Source organism: Mercenaria mercenaria, chromosome 17, assembly GCF_021730395.1.
Source record: "Mercenaria mercenaria strain notata chromosome 17, MADL_Memer_1, whole genome shotgun sequence".
NCBI lineage: Eukaryota > Metazoa > Mollusca > Bivalvia > Venerida > Veneridae > Mercenaria > Mercenaria mercenaria.
Genome location: NC_069377.1, coordinates 28,006,295 through 28,028,807, shown reverse-complemented (window position 1 = coordinate 28,028,807; position 22,513 = coordinate 28,006,295). Strand labels below are relative to the sequence as shown.

General features: G+C 33.5%; 1 protein-coding gene and 1 long non-coding RNA gene across 2 annotated transcripts; both read right to left on the bottom strand.

The window, feature by feature from the left end:
* Positions 1–7,802: 7,802 nt before the first annotated feature.
* On the bottom strand, positions 7,803–12,467 carry LOC123544529 (uncharacterized). The gene is made up of 2 exons (XM_053529335.1): positions 12,142–12,467; positions 7,803–11,593 (listed from the first exon to the last, which is right to left on the bottom strand). The coding sequence occupies exon 2, from the start codon at positions 11,570–11,572 to the stop codon at positions 10,184–10,186; it is 1,389 nt and encodes a 462-aa protein (XP_053385310.1). The 5' UTR covers positions 11,573–11,593; positions 12,142–12,467; the 3' UTR covers positions 7,803–10,183.
* Positions 12,468–18,862: 6,395 nt separating this feature from the next.
* Positions 18,863–19,819, bottom strand: LOC128550152 (uncharacterized). Its single transcript, XR_008368143.1, has 3 exons — positions 19,726–19,819; positions 19,432–19,510; positions 18,863–19,029 (listed from the first exon to the last, which is right to left on the bottom strand). It is a non-coding gene; the product is annotated as an uncharacterized LOC128550152 (long non-coding RNA).
* Positions 19,820–22,513: the final 2,694 nt, after the last annotated feature.

Sequence of the window (22,513 nt, the reverse complement as noted above, 5' to 3'; positions counted from 1 at the left end):
AACTACTCTCATTTTTGCTACTTCAACCTTCATTTCTCTGTCTAAATGTATAATCAGGCGTAACTCTTACGTTTTTAAATTGCTCACTCTTGCCTAGTCTCTTACTGTTTCTCAAGAATTTCAGTTTAGTTTTCTCATTTGACAATACAACTTTCAAGCGGTGGGGTTTGAATCCAGACCCAAATTTCCTCACCTCTCCTAACCTCACCAACTCTTCAATATCATTTACACTAGTTATTTGTACTGCCCTGCATATGTCTTTAGTAATCTGGGTATCCTTTTTTGTCTACTTTCAGCTAGTTCATCAGTTGGTTCTGACAAATTATATATTGTATAAGTTAAATTACCCTTCCTTTTCTTGCGTTCATTAAGTCATGCAGGGCTTGATCTATGCGATAATCTAGTCTCAGACTATTAATTTCGTTCAGCTTCCCTTCAAGGTATTCAATATGCGCAACCATGCCGTCCTGGACAAATTTCATATTGCTAACTACAGTAAATACCGTCCTAACACCGGGAATGGCCTTTTTGCAACCATTACAATACCAAATTAGGTTATCCTGCTGATTGGAATTATCAACTCTGTATAGAATGCACTGGTCATACCAGAACAAGGAACCACAAAGCTCACACTGTACACCACTATCATATTCATCAATTGTATCATGACAATCTGAGTATTTAATCCCATTTACAATTATATTGTTATGTTCCTGTTGGCTATTACAGTTCCCATTTTTACTTTCACTTTGACTAGATTCCTTTTTATTACTGGGATTTTTATTGGATTTGTTTGCGGTTTAAGTCTTGGTGGATCTCTGCGAAAAAGCCGCCATTTTGGATTCCTGTCCAGTTTAATTATGTCTATTACACTAATTCTGGACAAGACACAAAGTAAACACTTGGTTGTTCCTATATGAGTATACCACCATTACTAATAAGAACTGGATAATTTTGTTCGGAGGGGGTTATTTTTTGAAAAAATAAATTATTTCTCGATCTTCTTCAAATGCAGCATTTTCTAACGATTTGAAAATACCTGGACTTTAGCACTACATGTCTACTAACATATTTGAACTCGGAATAAACACAAATCCGAGCAAGGGTACATATAGCTTTTCGGAATTTCGTCAAATCGCTCAAAAGGTCCTTTTTGATGTTGTCTGAAAGCGTGAAAAATCTACGTTTTACATACATGTAGTTTCTGTCTACGCCCAATGGAAGCGTTTTGGTGCGGATATCAAACTCATTAAAACAATTATATAACTGTCTTTAAGTACATATTTCGCACAAAACCCCTACAGGATTTTATTCAATGTGTGCGCTACTAGGTAGGGTTTACACACTCATGAACTCCGGAAATAATCTAATCCAATATTAACCCTTACCCTGCTGAATTTCTATAATGAACTTGTCTATCTTTCAATTTGGACAGTACCATTAACAGTTAAAAGGGGTACATAACAAAAAGATACTGACTGAATAGCGAACTGTGCAGATCTTGATCACATCCTCAAAGGGTCCTTACTTGGATTTTCTGCTCATTATAACCGTATATTGCTCGACGCAGGAGCATGTTATTATCAGTTACAATTCATATGCACTAAAGCTCTCATTTTGTATTTCTGCTTATGTGCGGACAGTCTGAAATGTCTTTATAGTGGGAAATATTGGGAAATCGGGCGTATGTACGCAGTATTTTCCATATGCGCACCAAACATGCATGACATTAAGAATAAGCTCTTGCCATTTTTTTTACAAAGATCATAAATACATGCAAAGAGCTATAATATGTACCAAAGAAAATAAAATGCACATACATTATCTCTTCCAAATAAACCAGGCCTAGAGTTTAATGATACAAAACTACATGATTAGACTAATCTTCCAGTTATGTCAAAGGATTTGGCAAAGCCAGTTGATGCCTGTTTGACGTCCAAAAACAAAAATGAAAACAGATTGAATGAAGAACTATGGGGAACTTCATTCTAGTGAGATGGCTGTAATGCTATACCAGAATAACATCTTTGTGTTTCTTGACCAAACCTGTGGTATTGTTCTCGTGATACTTGACATTTCAGTTACTTCTGAAACAATTGTACACAAGACTCTTTTGCACTTGAAAAACAGTTTGTAGCCAAAGAGAAAGAACTTTGGGTGTCGAGAGTTACATGATGTACAATAAGCCCGAGGGGGAAATATGCAAGCGTCACAGCTTCATCATTTTACGCAGGAAAATCTTAGTTGTATTTGCCATTCAAGCTTATAAAAGTTGTAACAATCAGTGAGGTTGTGTACAGAATTGAGGGCTGCCGATATTATCTCGTGGATACTTCGTAACAGCTTGCACAGCATAATTCCAGACGCATCCGTGGAGGTTGGAGACTTCATGATAAAATTAGACAAATTTTTTGAAGAATATCCAAACAGTTCCAGACTCTAATAAATAAATTCATGTTTTGTTGAAAAATAAATTTTATATAATTCCCATCTTACCTCTACTTAACTCGTATCTTTTCAGGCTGTAAAAGGTATCCTAATACATGTACTTGAACGCAGTGTTGATATACATTTTTTATTCTTTGGGATAACGGATTTAATCCAATTTTATTATTTATCATCTTTAAAGTCTGTCATCGCTAGTAAATTCTATACATGAATTAGGCACAATTTATTAAAATAATGAAACAGAAATATGTACTGTGCACAGCACCTCAGAAAGTAAGTAAAAGCTGACTATCTTCCTTTTTTTTTCAAGAAAGCATTGTAGGATTTTTATTCTCTTAGTACTTAATCTCATTATATATATTTCTCTTATTACACATGTGACACAACTCGCGTCTCTATGGTGGTATGATTAGGACATGCTTATATTTTTAAATTAATCACATGCGCAAAAAACATCTAATTTTTGCTGCCATTTATAAATATTAGTTTTTGTTTTTAATTTACTAACTCGTGAAACGGTTATAAATAAGAACGAAACAAAAGCAAAAACGCTGGCAGTCATAGTTTTTACTGATGATCTGAATACACACAATGGAGCTTTAATATACATATCGTGCGCACGAGATAAGAGATGTCAAGCGTTCGAGATAAGATGTCGTGCGCTCGAAATAAGATGTCGTGCGCACGAGATAAGATGTCGTGCGCACGAGATAAGATGTCGTGCGCACAAGCTAAGATTCGAGCTCTCGAGAGGTGTCGTGCGCTCGAGTTAAAATGTCATGTGCTCGTGATAAGTTGACATGCGCACGAGATAAGATATCGTGCGCACGAGAAAAGATGTCGTGCGCTCGAGATAATTTAATCTTAAAACAAAAAATGCATGTCCTACCACGGAACAGGTGGCAGTAGCATACCTAGGCTACAGTATGGTTCCATGAGCCATATACACTGTAGATTTCGTATCTTCACAGTGTGAGTGATGAGATATGAAAATATTTAACTGATAAAATACAGTATTTCATTAGTAAGCATAAAATAAATTACAATTACTATGTTTTCTAAGAAAAAAATGTTTTAAACTGGCACGGTGTACTTGGTGTGTTTTAGGGGGAAGACTTTTGTGTTGAATGTGTGAGATTTTTTTCAGATTTATTTGAAAAAAAAATACGGACCTGGAAGCAATGTACATGTCAAAATTCCCATAAAGACCTTTCTAATGGCTCATTGTAACAGGGGCAAACAGTTTTCAGAATGACGTTTTGGCATTTTCTTTTCTTAGAAAACATAATAATTGTAATATATTTAAGTGTATATTATGGCTCATGGACCCATACTGTATCCTAGCTACGCTACTGCCATCTGTGTACCACCGTACGTCTCCTTGTCTATTTCAGCAATATTGTATTGAATTATCAGATACAATTTATCAAGTAAGAAACATATATGCTATTTATTCAAAAGACTGATTTAAATGTATACAGAAATGTAACATATGTTAGACAATAATTAATTGTAACACATGGTAGACAATATAAATTCAATTTGGCTATTGTTTTACAGTACACACAGTCCCTGCTAAAAGTAAGTGAATATTTCAAATTCTTGGATATTTCTTTGTTTTATAATCAATTATAACTTTCAGGATTAACTGACTCAAAGTGTTAAAGAACGTCAAATTTTAGTAAATCTGATATTTGGAGGAAACTGAATTTATGCAAACTAGCGGGTATTTTTTCATTTGCGCTACTGACAAATAAGCACTAACGGTACAAAACTAATATATTTCTTTTAAAGAACCATTAAAGAATTAGATGTATTAAACAAAACGATTTTCCACCTATAATTGCATTTGAAAACTATGTTTTTCATGCATAAAAATCAATACGTGATTAAAACTTTAAAGAAACCTTATAAATGCAAGCCTTTACCATTTAAACCTACTGAAATATGGCAGCCATTTTGCAATTCAGGATGGCTGCCACACTGATGGTCGAAAAATGTTACCAATGGAATTCTTTAAACGTATTACATAAGCTTTCATAAAATAGTAAATTTTCTAAATACAGGAAAAAATCCACAGGATTATAATTCTGCTCAGACTAACAATTTTTAAGTCGGTTGAAGCTTTGGAAGTTGGGAAATTATCTGCCTAAAACCTCTGTTACCAAAGCAAACATCGCTACTGTAAAAGCTGTGGTCGAACAGGATACGCGATTGTCGGTGAAAGATATAGCCAGTTGTACTGGCATATCATAAGGCAGTGTTCAAACAATTCTGAAAAAGCGTTTGGACCTGAGAAAGAATTCTCCCCTGACTGAGGAGCAAAAGTAACAACGCCTTAAATGTGTCCGGGAACTTTAGAAAAAATACAAAAGCTGTGACAGTCGGGATATTTCTAACTTGCCAACGGGTGACGAAACCTGGGTGCACATGTTTGAGCCACAGAGAAGGGCTGATAATAAGCAATTGAAGCGAAAAGATCAAAAACGCCCTGTATTGCTAAGAGAACCATAAGTTCGAAAAAGATGTCATACACAATTTTCTTCAATTCTAGTGGGCCAGTCGTTCAAGTTCATTGTCCATCTGGTCTACAGAGACTCTGTAATGAAGAAAGTGAAAACGTTTTACAATATGAAACGTCCAAGCAAAGGCTAGTCAGGAGTCCATCTTATACACGACAGCGCCTCCTCTCACAAGTGCGAGGTTGTTAAAGACATATGTGACAGTTTTCTATATGTGTATAGGAAAATATTTTCCTGCGGACAGAATTTCTTTAAATTTTGTGTACTGACTGAGAATCAAGTTTAAAACAAAAAAATATGTATTAATATTCATAGGTACCAGGCTTGTCCTTGAATTTTCTGCCATTCAAAAAATCAGAAAATACTAAAAATCCAATATTCAAGGTCAGATAATTCAAGATCAAGGCAAAGAAACTGAGCATTTTAATTTATATTTCTGTTTCAGACTTCATTTGCAGTCAGTAATCAAATTTTAAAGAAATTCGGTCCGTGGAAAAGACCAGGACTTTGCGGCATCATTTTGTCATGTTCATAGTTAAGGACATTTGCTACAGTGTCTATATTGACATGGAGCAAAATTTTCTTACGGACAGAATTTCTTCTTTACACTTTGTTTACTGACAGAGAATCAATCAAAAACAGAAATATGAAATAAAACAAAGCATAGGTACCCAGCCTCTGTCATGAATTATCTGCCATTGAAAGTCGGAAAATACTAAAAAAAAATATATTTTCAAGGGCAGATTATGCAAGATCAAGCCTGAGTACCTATGGTTTTTAAACTTGATTCTCAGTCAGTACACAAAGTTTAAAGAAATTCTGTCCGTAGGAAAATATTTACCGTATATACGGATAGAAAACTGTGGCATTCGTTCTTAAGTCTTTTTTGGCTTCTGAAAAGGTGGAAGTTGTAAACCATCCGCCTTATTCACCTGACCCGAGTCCCTGTGGCTTTTTTTTTATTTCCAAGGCTTAAGAAAATGCTTTCTGGAATGAAGTATCAGCAAGAAATTATCTGCTTTTCGCGATTGGGTAAAAAGGTAAAGGGGGAATACTTTGAAGGTTTGTAATAAAAACAATTTTGATAAAACGTAGCACTTAAGAAATCCGAACCCAATGACTTAACTTTTTGCAGAACCCACGTATATAGCAGTAATTCGGTCAAAAATTTGCTTCCGTTGTGTAGTCAAAATAAGTCCCTAATAAATAGATCCTTTTTTTTTTTCATTTTTAGCGCAATTGCGCGTAAACCGGGGGCCAAATGGGCATTATTTCACTCGTGGAATGTATTTTACATACAATGCTTATATTCAGGTACAATAGTACTAAATAAGTAATCAAGCAGCACTTCCGGGCTAGTCAGATAATGGCGGAAAGAAAAAAAATCCTCAATTTTTCCCTGTTAAAGTAGCATTTTCATGTTTTATGTAAGCCAGTTCCTGTTTTTATTTCATTGTGGTCATATACTTAACATTTTGGTAGCATTTCCAAGGAGATGTTTTGCATTTATAGAAATGTAAACAAACTTTATTACTCATGTATTCATACCCACATTTTAGCTGTCAGTTTGGAAGCTATTCCCTAGTGTTGACCCGTCAGACAAAAAATCTTTCTTGGAAGATACATGATTCCTACTTTTCTCGGTGTTTTTGGTAGTTTATAGGTCATTTAAAAACATAAGGCTAGTGATTCTTTTTTAAAATGGGCCTGGCTATGTGTTACAGCTCTCAGAAGATTGTTAATTTTATATAGAACATATAGCAAATTTATTTACTACTGTATAGCCTTGACATGATTTCGGGTTGTTTACTTGAAAACGAAATTAGGGTGTTTATTCTGCGGACCGCTTTCTGAAATGCGGCAATATGAGGGTACCTGACTTCAGTTGACTTGAATTTCACTGCATACTATTCAAAACCCCTTTTTCTTTTCGTTTTCTTGAAGCAAATGCATGGACGTCTTGTGAAAAAAAGGTCTGTGACGGAGCGAAAATCTAGAAACTATATAAAAATGGATCTGAAGTAGCTGAATTATATATGAAACAAAAAACAATTTCTTTTATTGGTTTATACTCTTCAGAAAACCGCGATGGGAAAGGTACACATTGTTATCGGAGTTATAATGAATCTCGTTGTTATGGCAACATGTCGATTAGAGGTATGTACACAAAAAGGTACCTTCTACAATGTTTTACCGTTTTGCACAAGGTTTTGATCACTTATATCATATTCATTGAACAAAACAGCTAACCCGCCATTTGTTATTAGTTTATATTAATTTATTTTAGCTCGATTGTGATACAAGCTTTAGGCTTATTTGAACCACTCTCGAGTCAGCTTCCTGGAAAAAACCAATACTGGTGTCATATGAGAAGTCATGGTCGTGACCCCAATGGGGCGTACAAGTTTACCAATTATACCGCTTGAACCAAATTTTGAAAAGTAAAAAATAATACAATAAAATGCCAAGAATTTACAAACTAGAAAAACACATTTTTGGGTAAGAAACTGACAAGAGAAACGAAAAAACGTCCTTGTCGAGCCCAATCGTAAAAGAATAATTGATATTTGAGTGATATTTGACTTTCTTCTAGCTTAAAACCGAAATTCACGCACTCGTTATTCACTCGTTTTCTAAAAACCCAAATTTAATGCGTATTTTTGTGACATTATAAAAATTGGGTATTAACACGAATAACATTTTATCTTTGTGTATTTTGAGAGGTTTTTTTTTTAATTCTGATATGTCATTAAGTTCATGATTAGGACAGCTTTTTTTAATTACTAACTCGTGAAACGGTTATAAATAAGAACCAAACAAAAGCAAAAACGGTGGCAGTCGTAGTTTTTACTGACGATCTGAATACACACAATGGAGCCTTAATATATATATATGTGGGGCGTCCCACGAGAAAACCTGTATTAGTGACAAAAAATTCAAAATTGAGATAATAACATATTCGTGAAGAACATTCTTTTATCTTTCAAATCCGAAAATTTGAAGTGATTATCTTCACTTTTCTTCTTTTAAGAACGTCATGAAAGCAGAAGGACGTCGTTGTGCATGGTGTGTATTTTTCAAGTCATTAATGGAACAAATTATGCGTAACACTTACTTAACATCATACATTTGAATATTTAGGAACAGTTTAAAGCGATTTTACTGAAAAATAACTTAACCGTATATTTTTAGTTTCATCAGTAGCCTTTTATCTATACACCTGTATATTTTCATGACGCATGGGTGCTTTGGAATTTCCGTTGCCATGACAACAGAAACAACATTTATATGAAAAAAATGGTAGAATTTGATTTGTCTTAGATACAGAATTACAATTATATTAGTTTCTAAATTCTGCAGCAACATAAACAGCGACTTTCCAGTATTTTACACTATTAATTATACAATAGTAATACAGGTTTGCTCATGGAATGGCCCATTTATTATATATATTACTTTACCCTAGGCTTCCTTTTTCCATGTATCCTACAAATATCGTTTCATGGTTGCTTTTTTTTTTACAAATAGTGATCGATATTACCGTTGATTATATACTGAAAAGACTATTGTAAAGCTAGGCGCACGGAAGATCGACGTTAAATTGTATGAAAAACTGAATAAAGTGTCAGGATCGATATTCAACATTTGTATTTATATAAAGTTTTTTATTTTTGTCCAAATATACCAGGGAAAATAGAGTCTCGTTAGTTAGACGGCCTAAGTTTCGCTGAGAGGTTTTTAATATTCGTCTTAAGGCAGCTTTACTATATTAAAACTGTTCACATTGACACGTCTTTGTTTATAGAGGTTACCTTGGGCATTTGATATTAAAAGTAATCTAATAGTTTTTTTTTGTAGTTTTAATCGCCTTAAACCTAAACTGTATTTATGAATAAAATAATATTTTTAATTTAAGACGCTTTGACATTCATAATTGTGTAGTCATACGTAAAAACAACAGATGCATTATAGCACAACTAGAAATACTACAAAGACAAAATCTTGGATAATTTCAGAAAAAGAGCAGGTTTACAGGGTTATTATAACAGTAGCTTCATCTGGGATGCAGTATTCGGCTCGAGTGGATTTTGCCAGGTCGGATCTATAATGACCCTTTTATTATATACCTTTACCATTTTCATTCTTGTTTTGTTCTTGAACGAAATCTTCAATGTTTATCGATATTAAATGGAACTTAGTGAAGTTTTTATGTGCGCTATTTATAGAACTGTGACAGGTTATGCATATTAACGAAAAAAGTCCGGCAGCATACAATACGGAAGGTACAATACGGAATTTTTGTTTGTCTGTTCATATTTAATTGTGAAATTCAAGCCAATTTTTTACAGAATTTATAAAGGTATATAATAAATAGTCAAATTCCATATGTCGAGCCTTATACGTAATAGCAATGCAATAAATATAACATCTCTTCAGGTTTTTTTACCAAATTTTAAAAAAGACAAAGAATACCGTAAACATGCTGTTAATGAAAATGGGTTCATCAGTTTATTTCTGGATACCCTTAAAACATAATAGGAAACACACATAGGTTATCATAAATATGGCGAACATCAGCAAAATGTATATGCATCTCAGTGTGTCAAGATACAAATGTCATACTATATAAACGAACACAGTACAAACTTTTTTTTCTATCATATTTTGTAGAAAAATTACTAATGTCTACTTTCTACATTCTAAGCGGATAGAACAAAAACAAACGTTTCTTACTAGTATAAATTCGCACGTTATAGTTTATGATTGTGTTACCTCTGGAAGAAACCTGCTGTACATTTCTGAATGTACACTCAATGCTTTAGGCCACAAATAGCTTTGTAAATATCCTTATCTAGCTTTCTAATTCTTGAAGAGCTGTAACTACATAAGGGTGCTCCATCATCCTTAATTTATCACAATGAAACTTTGCATAAATGTGTATTTGTCAGCTCAGAAAAATACTTCAGTACAAATGCTTGTGCATTGCCAAGCAGACTTATATGAAAAGGAACTGAGTTGAAGTTGAGAAGTACATGTAATTATGACAAGAATGATACGAAATTGTTGCATCTACAAACATGCTTCCTGGTATACACCATACTTTACTAGTCGAAGGATTTTAATCAAGCAGTGTGTCAAAATCATTAACGAACTATATCTTTTCCATTGTTTATCACGTAATTTCATTTTGCTGTATTAACAGAAGAATAATGTCAATCATAGAACCAAATAGGAATAATATAAGGGCCATACTGATAAAACAGGTGTTCCTTTTGGTAATGGGTTAGCACTAGTAGACATACAGGAAATGCTGCTTCTGGCATTATTTCAAAAAAGATAAGTTTAATCAAAATCCAGATTTCTAGACGTATTATAACGAAGCAATAAACATAACATCTCGTCAGGTTTGTCAATAAATTCAAACTGATGAGAAATGTCGGAAAGAGAGGTAACATTTTACCAATGTAAATGCCGCCATCAACATAGCTTTTTATTCGTTTGAAGAATATCAGAAGAAGAGCATAAAAAAATATTAAAAGTGTTATTGACCAGTAAAATGAATGACCATACAAGTACAGCAAAGTCAAAAGGTCGAACAATTTTAACGACAGATTCCAGTACCTTATTTTTCTATAGGGAATGGTCCAGAAAAGGCTAAAGTCAATAATTTTGATATCAGTTTGAGGAGGTATCAGATACGCAGTTAAACAGATAACAACAGATGTATTCTTTATCAGAATAAAAGATATAAATCTCTGCAACTGATATTTCATAAGTCTACAACGTCTAAAGTATTTGCTAAATTTGTTTTCAGTTTGTGTCTGTGCATGTCTGAACGTTCGCTGTGTGTCTACATTTACAGCCTGCACTAGCCACCTTCCAATAACTGTATTGAAACTTCTTTCTTGTTTTTGTATATTTGTAAGAGTTGTATCAATGTCAGGGGCATCAAAATATTCATTTACATGATACTGATGCAAATCCGGATTGTTTATGATTCTTGGTATTTTAAGTAAATCTTGTATGAGCTTTACTAATTCTGATCTGCTTATAGTATTAAGTGAACCCCAAAAATAAACCTGCGGCTGAAAAAGAAACCTGGACAACGTGCTTATGAACAAATAGTAAAACCATAGACGTTCCTCAATTACCCGTGCAGCCCGCCGCGATATATACATTCTATCACCATATCCATCATTTTCGTTACTAATCAATTCGGGAAGATCATTATCATTGTCTAATTTACTCCACTGATCATCCTTTTCGCAGCTAGAATGTTCATCAATCGAGTCTAAAAATGTTTTAAGCAATAAACTTTCTGGGAAACACTTCAAGTGTTCATCTATGCTGTGTTTTCCTTTTCGATGATGTATTTTACACTCTCTTCTACAGTTTGGACACGGGAAAGATGATTTCTTCGTGTTTCCTTCATGATCTAAACAGTGTTTGTTTAAAAGCGAAATGACACATTTCTTACAGAAGGTATGTTGACACGGTAAAATTCTTGGACTTTCAAATATGTCCATACAAATCTGACACGTGATCACGGACTCTGAGCATCTGAAGTGCACAGTGTCGCCATCTTTAGATGCAGTCTCCATAGTGTATGTGTCAGCTAGATTCTGCAATAGATGAGCAGATACAATGGAAATACAGGTTACATTTCTTCTAAAAATAATTGCATATCAATTGACATATCTTTTCCCATAACTTCGATTTAATTAAACTTAGCTCTTTACTTTTCGTGACCGAAAAATGCTGTGCAAACAACCAACGAAATGAATAACTAGTTTTAAGAAAAGCAACACATGAAAATTATGGAGAAAAAAAATGATACAGGTTTTATTACGTTTTGTTTATTGTTTGTTTGGTCATTTCTCGTCGTATAACTTTGATGTTTAATGTTTTCAAATTCAACATCAAATACTTTTACCAAATATAATTCATCGTTTCTCAAATTATGGTATCTTCCAAGTACCTCACCGTTTGCAGTCTATGTCCAAAATGATCCAAGTTGTTCTGAAGGGAACTGTTCATTCTAGTAATAAATACTGACTCGCATAGCAAAGGCAGTGTCCGATAGCCATGTCTTGCTCTGTTCTCATTAAGGTTTCTGGCATACCCTGGTTATATATTTTAATATATCACAAAACAAAAAAAACAACCTTACCCCAGGGTGTTAGAAACATGTATCCATTTATTCTGCAGAACGTTTATGTCTTCATACATACACTACTATATTCATTAACCAGCAGTACATTTTATCAAATGCAATTGTCGGTCCAGATACATGCATTGATTACTTTATGTTTACACAACTATTTTACTTAACAGGCACAGATAAAGTATCAACATTTAACACTCAAGTTAAATTTAAATAATCCTTAATGCAAAACATGCTCTATAAAGTTTACAGTTTATATTCGAAATATAGAAGAAACTGTACACATTCATGAGTTTGTACTTTTTGCTCCTTTAAATAAATCCAGAATAACAGAGGTACATACGTCGTAAAAATGTCCAGATATTTTAGCGGTGCGCATAATCGGTGCATGTTACAACCCGGTCGTTAAAACGCTTTAAAATACATATTGAATTTCATTGTATAGATTAAAAAGTGGATGTAAATATTTTGGTTATGCGGATTTGTAACTCACGAAAACAAATACATGTATATGTGGCTGGTGTCTTGTATAAATGATACAGTCTTAGGAGTTATATGTATATTCTATTACTTAATGGTGGTACAGTAGCAGGTTATTGTAAGAGCAACAATGATAAAACTTATAAAAATACTGATACAATCGTGATATTAAATTTTAAATGCATGCAATCGATTATCGTTACAGAAAATCGAAATAAGTGCAAATGTTATAACAATTATTGCTAGAATCCTGTTTCCAAGTAGTCACTTTATAATAATTAAATGAATTATAAAACTAATATAAAATAAGGATCTTACTTAGATCTGAAATCAGGTCCGTTTCCTCAGAACAGCTAGCCTAGAGAAGAATGCTCAACAAGAATGCTCCGGACGTTATCAGGTTCGCCTTCGGCTCACCCGATAACCTCCTCCACCTCGCCAGATAAACTTTCTCCATCTTAGGCACTAACCTATTATTCTATTTATCTTGTCATTACTTCATTTTCCGATATTTGGCAATTTATTTTACAAAAATAAGTGTGCGACAACCGCTTTAATGACGTCATATTCGTAATGACGTCACTTACATAATGACGTGATACCGGCAAAATCGCAATAACTTCTTCGTTTTTGAATAAAAACTCATTATTTGACCACTCATTTTCTTAGTTCGGACATTTCCAACACAATTATGATGGTTTCGTTGCAAAATTTCTTATGACAACAATATCGATCATAAGGTCACATGATCAACTGACCGTATATCACTGGTCACATGATCAATTGATGGTATATCAAGAAAGATATACGGCACCCTGATATCAGGTCGAAAATACTGCAAGTGACAGGATAAGTTAGTATGGCGGGATTTAGATATTTTCCAGGATTAGCAAAGTTATGTGGGGATTTAGTGAACTCTTCTTTCCTCTTGCGCTCCACCAATGATAACAAAACACAGTTAGGCAAATACAACAGTTAGGCAGACCAAACCATATGATGTCACAGACCAATAACAAGGACAGGGACTGGTATAGGATTGTGCGCTGCATTGCAAGTATATTAAAGAATAAAAAAAATGATTTACCATTAAGAATAAAGTTCTATCGTTATATAACCAGGGATACACATTTCCCCCCTTTTCACAAATTGCTCCTGACATTTCAAACTCATATGTAATAATTGAACCGTATTGCAATGACTGATCTAAAAGGATAAAAGTATGTACCAATGCAATGCCACTACCGATACTGAATCTTGAAATAGATATATATATATATACAAACAAAATAATTTCAAAGTGCATAGTTATTATATCTCATGACAATCACCATAGGGTACGTTCTGAGAAAATAAAACTGCTATAAACTGTTTCTTTTTTTAAATTTAACTGTGAAAGAATATAAAAAAACTAAAGCGGCGACCGGGTTAAGTTTTATAACCTTAAACATAGTTATCATCAATGTGCCTGAAATGAAAAAAAAACAACTTATATTTCGAATTGGTTTAGTTTCCGTTAAAGATGTATTAGACCCAAATTTATGTGGAAAAAAAATCTATTTGATTGCCTATAGACATACCTTCTAGTCTCGCAAGAAGTGAAAGACTGGAAAAGCGAAAAAACATGTTTAAATCGTTATTTTATATAGAAAATAGAGGATGCATTTCTTACCATCTAACCTTCAAAGTAACTAAAGTCACGTGTCGCCAATTTCAGTTTATGCCTTCTGTCAGGTGTCTTACTAAAGAAACGAACACAGCGATGAATATTCTTATTGTCAACAGAAAGATGATATTTCAGCGTCTTTCATTTTAGCTTTACTATTCGGAGAATAGGGGGCTATTCTACTCGCACCGGCGTCGGCGTCGGCGTCGGCGTGAACTTTCTAGGTTAAAGTTTTTCTGCAATCTTTGTTTTTCTGTCATATCTTTGTTACTATTGTATATTTCTTACTGTTACTTCACATAAACATTGTCCAGCATACACACAAAGTATGTACAGGGGCTGGGCCCATTATACATAAGGTCAAGATCACCAAGGTGTTGTACTTAGGTTATTTGTAAGGTTAAATTTTTTCGGTAACCTTTATCTTTCTGTCAGATCTTTGTTAGTGTTTCTAGATCATTTACCTGCTCTACCGAAGTAACTGACAAGTTTTAAACATTCATCAGGGGTTGAGGACGAATGAGCTTATGAAAAAGTATCACGGAGAACATCGCACAGGATTCAAACCTATGGTCTTTTAAGTAAAATTGTTTGATCTACCTATTGAAATAAGCACGGGAAATATAATTCTTAATTCCTAAAAGGATTCAGAATGTAAGTTGTTATCTAGGTTTTTAAGAATAACAGTACTGCATTAATTCTTCATACAAAGTAAAACATTTTTACTTAAAAAAAACAACTTGTTGGTCATCAGTTTTAAAATCTGCACTAAATGCAATTTGTTAAAATTTCTTCATGATAATATCACCTTATATATAGAGAGTGAAATCTGTTCTTGAACATGCACCATGGTGAAATCAAAAATAAGGGTTTTACCGTCCTTATCAGGTGCGTAGATGTTACTGAATGGGAGAGTGTAGGAGGAGGAATCCCCTCCTCCGACAGCGTCCTTGGAGCCTCCCCCGTGGACATTTTAGAGCAAACAAATAGAAAGGGTGGCTTCTGGTGACTTTTCTAACCAAAACCATGCTTTTTCAGTTTAAAAACGGCTTTGAATGTAAAGAAAGGTCTATATAAGTTGATGGACGTTACAAATCGGGGTCGGGGAGAGGGGTGGCATTTTGGAAGGACTTAGACAATTTATACAGGACGAAATTTGTTATTCACAAATTAGCAAGTTCTTTTTCCAAACTTATTTGTTGTACACAAAATTTGCATTCACTATACATTTTATATGGAAAGGCAAAAACGTTAATCTTCTTATAAACAACATTGGAGTAATATAATCGTTGACTGCCCTTTTCACGAGATTGCACGCGAAATCTGACGTCCTTCACCAAAACAAATGAACAAAATGGCCTCGTTCCAAAAAAAATTCTTTGAAATTTGGACGCCAGAACTTTCAAAAAGAACATTTAATTATAGCTTTAACTATTTTTTCTCACGTCAAAGAATACAATTGAATCGACACGACCGTATGAATTTTCACGGGAGTTAAAAATATTCTAAATAAAAATAAGGAAATGATTTTAATCGGAAGGCGAGTTATTGTTGAACGTGGGCGGGGGTCTTTTTGACTGTTCTGTTATAAGATGACGAAAATATCGATATCTTGACATTTATTTTGATTTTCTGATAGTCCTAAAAAGAAAATCTGTTCTTTCTGTAGAAAGCTATCGTAAAATATAAATACATATATAAGAATTGAATGCTATTTTTGTGCGTTTATACGGGTATGAACCACACTGGAAGGCGCGATTCATGAATATGCAAGACACCTTGCAGTAAATAGTCTAAAATGCCTAGGAACTGATCAGACTGCTGAGGACAAACTTTGACTTATGCACAGTTTCAAAACAGACAAAATGATGAAGCTATTTCAACAGATTCTCATTTCATTCGTCAAGTAAATTTACGGTAAATTATCTTTTACATATTGCAGTTATAGGAAAATGTTGCAAGCATTATTTTGATTTCTAGACCAAGTTAATTACTAAAAGTTATTGTTTGCCATCTGTTGCATGTTGTAGGTTTTGTAATATCACAATCGTCCTTGCCATGAACATTTCGTTTCAAAGCTTACAATTTCTGTGAAATGTATCTCTAAATTATTGGAAACAATCAAATACATAGTGATACAGAGACAAAAGTCTTGTGACAGATGTTTAGGCTGAAATATAAAATCTAAATTCACGAAACGCTGATAAAGTAAATGTGTAGACGACATTAGTAATAAAATATTTGCTGGTTATGAGAATTTATTACATATGTATATCATAGGTTTAAAGAAATCGAGGTATTACCGTATTTCAAAGGTACCGAGATATAGATTGTATATTTTCGTGCGTTAAATAATTTTGAATGATGTGGTTTGTTTCGGCAATAAGTTTTGGGAAATGGGTGTCAGAGCATCAGAAGAAGGTGGCTGGTGTTAAAACTTGGTTTCTTTATAGTACCCCGTCCCACGATGGAGTGGAGTAGGATTGAGTAGGTGCCTCGCAGCATAATGACCCGGAAAGTATGTTCCGTGTAGAAATTAATAATTTGATAGTTTATATGAAAACGGCAATGCAGATAACAAAGCCTAAATCACGGGATAGATAATTTATTTTTGTTTAAGCTGACTAGAGTGTTGTTTTTTTTTTCTTGCAACAAACGTAAATGACACCTGGTCAGGTTTCAGAACGGTTTTCTGAAAGTAATGAAAAATTTTGTACGTATCAAAGAGGTAAGAATAAAAAATATAACAGAACCATGGATGATATCAATTATAATTGAAATTTCAAATTAGGAGATATTGCTTTGCATGAGTTCAGGAAACATAACTACCAAAAATTCTGTAAATATTGTAATAAAGTACAGCACTCAATTAAGTCTGCCAAGTCCAACAGTTTTGCTAACAAGAAGAGCATAAAGTTGACTCATAGTGTCTTTGGCTTCACTTGAAAAAGCTAGATTACAAACTGAAACGATTGTGCAAATGTTTCATGATGCTGTTAAGATAATCATTTTGCGTCAGTCTTACTGAAAAAGCTTCCGAGTCCTGCAAGTTTTTATCAAACAACCTTGCAAATATTTAAATCATTTTAAGGAAATAAAGAAAAACCTGCTTGTCTCAGAGAACTTTGTACTTAATGAATTAACTAAGCTTAATGCCTCGAAAAGCATGGGTTTAGATGGTATTCATTGTAAGTGTTTTTAGAACTGGGGCTGATGTCCCTAAGATTCCTATTGCTTTCATCATAAATATGTCTATTGGTTTTGGAATTGTTCCGGACGGCATAAAAATAGTTAGAGGTTTTCTATAAAAAAAGTCTTTCCCGCTTGAAGTAGGTAAATATAGACCTGTACGCAGTCTCAGTGTTTTGTCAAAAATTCTGAAGCGTTCTGTATATAATCATTCTTCTAAATATCTGCATAAGCATTCTCTAGAATAACAGTTCAAATCAGGTTTTAGATCCAAATACATCTAACGATTCCAAGTTTGTATATCTGTTAGATTGTATGAAACAGAATAATTCCAAACGTTTATACACTATCATGGTTTATCTTGATCTACAAAATGCGTTTGACTCCGTCGATCAAGCTATCCTTTATGACAAGCTTACAGCAAAGGGAGTTCAATTAATAAACTGTTTTAAATCTTATGTTACTGACTCAGCTAGTCAATATTAATAAAGTCTCATAACAATCTGCCGAGGTAATATATAGCGTCTCTCAAGAAAATACCCTGAAGCTTTTGTTCTTTCTTTGTTACTTCAATGTTAAGGCAAATTGTATAGACTCAGACTGCAAGCTTATTTTATATGCTGATGATAGTTCGATAGTATAAGCCCATAAGGATTTTAGCATCATTTCCGAAAAAGGTAGACAGAGTTATGGAAAATTGTTTAACATGTCTAATTGACAATAAATCTTCCTTGGTAAAACAGAATGCATGTTGTTTGGTTCAAGAAAATAATGTCTTTCAAAGTCATTTGTAGCAGTCATGAAATACCTTCTCATATCTTGGTTTACAAGTTGATGGGTTTTTTTAATGGGGAGATAATATTAGACTCAGTAGTTTGTAATGTCAATGCACGGATAACTATTTTTGTACAGACACTGTAGTAATTTCGGTGTTTAAACAAAGAAAACGTTGACAAGTGTATTGATACATTGTCCCTCTGACAACTTTAGTTCGTCATAGCATGCTGGCGTTACTAAGTCTCTACAACGCCGATTACAAGTAACTCAGAACAAAGTTTTTGGATTTAAGATACTACCCAGGTGTTATATTAGAAGTAGTGAATGTTTTAAGGGTTGAAGATCGGGTTAAACTTTAAAGGCTGAATCATGCTTACAATGTTTTCCCGGCATTGCTCCACAATATCTTAATCGCATTTTTTTGTAAAATGTCATCCATCCACAACCGTAACAGATTTAGGAAATGTCTTTTGTTGTTCAAAAGGACAAAACTTTAGGTGCTGATACTTTTTTTTATTTTAATGTTTTTCATGACTAGAATAATCTTCTCGAGTTTATTAAGGCGATAGCAAATAAACAAAGCTTTAAACAGGAAGTGAAGATGTAACCACAACACTGTTACAAATTTAAAGTTACTTTTATTTATTTACTTCTTTACATCATTTCATCAGTCTCTATAGTAATCGTAGATTAGTGAACCAACACTTTCAGTAAATGAATAATTCCGTAAACGTGTTATCCAGTAAACTTGTAAGCGTACAATCTCGTAAACATGAGATCTCGACCTGAAACATGTAAATAAACTACTGGCTAGAAATGAGTCAGAACAATACCTATAAAGATCAATATCATTATTACATGTACCATGTCTCGGCTTTCTCGACCAGAACGGACATTTGAATCCAGCACTTCTAATAATGTTCAACTACTCATTTCAAACAATGTTCATGATGCATACATGTACAACATACATTTACTGTGTAGTATGGACAGTGTACTTGTTCACTGAATAATAATATCACAACTGTTTACATAATAAAGTATTCTAGGCAATTATTATACAATGAATAACAGAAATAGTTCCGTCATACGTTCCCGGTTCACCAGTGCTGCTCAAATGCCCTTTTACATGAATGACTAATAAAAATTGCAGTAGTTATTATAATAGATATAATACATTTATTTACCTTCATCCAAGAGATGAATGTATCCACCTTACCACACTGGCTCACTCATTCGTGGCGTTACTGTGCTGGTTAGTAAGACCTGAAACTCAGAGGACCAACCACCATTATAGACATGCAAATAAGAGTAATTAGATGTAGAGAGAGCGGCATTGCAAACCGAGTGACAGAATATAGACTCCAAACCCGAACGCGGAAACCAATGACAACTCGAATACTTACAACATAAAACCCGTAAAACAGCAATAATTACAGGAAACTGACAAAGCAATACATTCTAAAATAACAGATACATACTTCTAAATACTGCACAACATCTCTAAGGCCCCCAGGATGGAACAACAGGGCTCTCGGCTGAAAACAGTCATGCCCCTTCCACTACCAATGAAACTCCCGCTACAGTAGCGAAAATTACTACGCTTAACTCTAAACAATCAATCACTACTTATTTTGTAGATAATTTTAACCTTTAACCCCTACAGCGCTACTATTATAGGTTATAACACACTAAATAGTTGTTGTTCTTTATTCTATATAAAACTGACCTATTTCCAATGACCGCAGCACACATCAGGACCCATTTTAAATTTCTGTAACTTACATTTTCTTGAAGAATATTGTCAGTGCTAACTAAAAATCAAAAGAAAAGTGGGGGTCATGTTTGATGCAAGAAAAATAATTTCAGTCAAACACACAAACTGCAAAATCAGCTAAAAAATGAGACCCCAAATTATACTGGTGGTGTATGATCTAAGTTTCCATGAAAAATTTTGTCATGTTGTTATTTCATTATGAAAATGCTACCTACATGTCAAGCATAGATCTGTCATGTGATTTTAGCAAAAAAAATGCAAAGAAAATAAGGAAAATAGCTCTACAGAGCAAAAAAACTAAGGACTATTTGTGTCCGCCATTATGCGACTACCATTTTTTTTCGCGCCATTTTTCTATTTAGTGTCTGTATGCCTATAAATACTGTATGCTTACGCTGTAAAAAATAACACAATCAAATCCGGTGTAGCGTGAAATCTGTAGTTCATATTATTGACATTTTAGGTTACAAGATACTAAAATTCAACCCTGCTACAAAGAAACGTTGATTATTGATTAAAGTGTGCCTTTCTAAGGGAAACCACTAAGATATTCATGGAAATAAATTTCTGTATAATTTGTTGTTTTAGTTTTAAATATGAAATCATAATGGTGATAAAATTCAGGACATAAGGGTTTTGTTTAAAATGATATCATGTTTTTTATTAGTACACAAAATATGTACCGCTAAGGTTCTGTTTTTTGTCAAGAACACACTCATAAAATCATACCTACTTAATGGGACTCAATTCGAAACAAGTGATTAGTTTTACTTTAATGGGCCATCCCAGGCGTTAAAATCATTTAACTTTTCATAAACATACTTGACTACATTTTATATATTAAATTATTAATCGACATGTTGGTAATAAAGATCGTTACAATTATTTGATAAAAATGATAAAATATAATAATTACTGTATATATGTGTTTTACTGATATCTTATGATCTAAAGCCTAAATAAATTTGAATTGATTGAATATAGTGTGTACAAGATGTGCATACTAACTTAAAGCTGCATAGTACAGGTAGGTAAAACAGGTAAGTCAGCCAGAGGCAATGAGGTGAAATCTTCAAGGCTTGAGTGGATCGCTTGCTCCTTCGTTTTTTAGGTTCCTCCACTTTCTTCTATATATAGTAATGAACAACATTGAATTATAGAACATTTTAAGCTCATGTTGATCTTTTTTTCCTAGGAAGAGGTCTTGTGTCCTTATTTTTCCGATTTAAAAAAATCTTGATACATCAGTCACCGTGGAGAAGCAAGTTCTGTCTGAACGGACACGCACGATGTGTGAGAATAGCACTATATATTGGACGGTGTCTGATGGTATTAGAGGTTGTATTTTATGTCTACTTACATTATTCACAATATATGTATTTGTTATAAATGAGTTTAGAAGTTTCTCCATCTAGCTTTAAAACAACAGCATGCCATTTCTTCATGTAGACAATCTAATGAAAATTAAGCATTTAATCGGAACAATTTATCAAAACAACACAATAATGTTTGTATGTGAATTGTAAAACTACCAACTCCCATTCCATCAGAAATATATTTCACTATGAAAGGTAATTAATTCAATGATTATATATATGTTGCATCAGATGATTCAGGTGAGTATTTGCATAATTAATTATAAACAACACCACAGTAAGACTGATAGATATAGGATGGTAATTAGATGATTATCACTACATAAAAAACAAAGAATAAAATCTTATTCGGAAATTTAATATCATTTAGTCACTAAGCATTTAAGCCTTCCTACCTTATTGTTTATATTATTGGTATTTTATCATGTATACAGGTACAAGGTATGATAGATCTATATAAAGGGACATATACTTTAACCTTACCCTTTTCACGTGGAAATTTATTTGCCACAATATGTTAAAAAAGATATACTGTTTGTTTCAATGGTAAACAGTCTGACAGCATCCTGGCGCTAGCAGAGAGATCTAGATTTGTCTTACATACCATTTAGTATCTCCTACGTAGGACTTAGTATCTCCTACGTAGGACTTGATATTCTACAAATTGTTAGCAAAAATACCATGAATGCGACTACAGTGCAATTTTGTTTTAATCAACAATAATCATTATAAGTTATCATTCTCGTTTTTTCTACTTCATTTACAGGTAGGCATTCGTTAGGTAAGAGATCAAGCAACTGTATAAGACGCAAATGGATATATTGTTTGCATCTGGAATGTCGCTGTTGCAAAACCGACATTATGACTGATTTATAGAGTCTACTTCCTACAGTTTGAATACAATTTACTCATTTTTAAACCAATACAGTGTTTTAATGTATAATTATTTTTATCATTTCATCTTATATCTTTTACCACTGAAATTAGTGTAAAGTTTGTCGGAGTAATGTTATTTTGCTTTGTTGTCAAATGAAAATATTTCTATTTAAACTAAAAAGAAAATGATACATATTACCGAAATTGTCTTTTATGCTGTTGTGTACTACCAAATCCCCA

Bases quoted from the DNA above. Each gene is read 5' to 3' on its own strand.
- LOC123544529 (XM_053529335.1), bottom strand. From the start codon at position 11,572: ATGGAGACTGCATCTAAAGATGGCGACACTGTGCACTTCAGATGCTCA.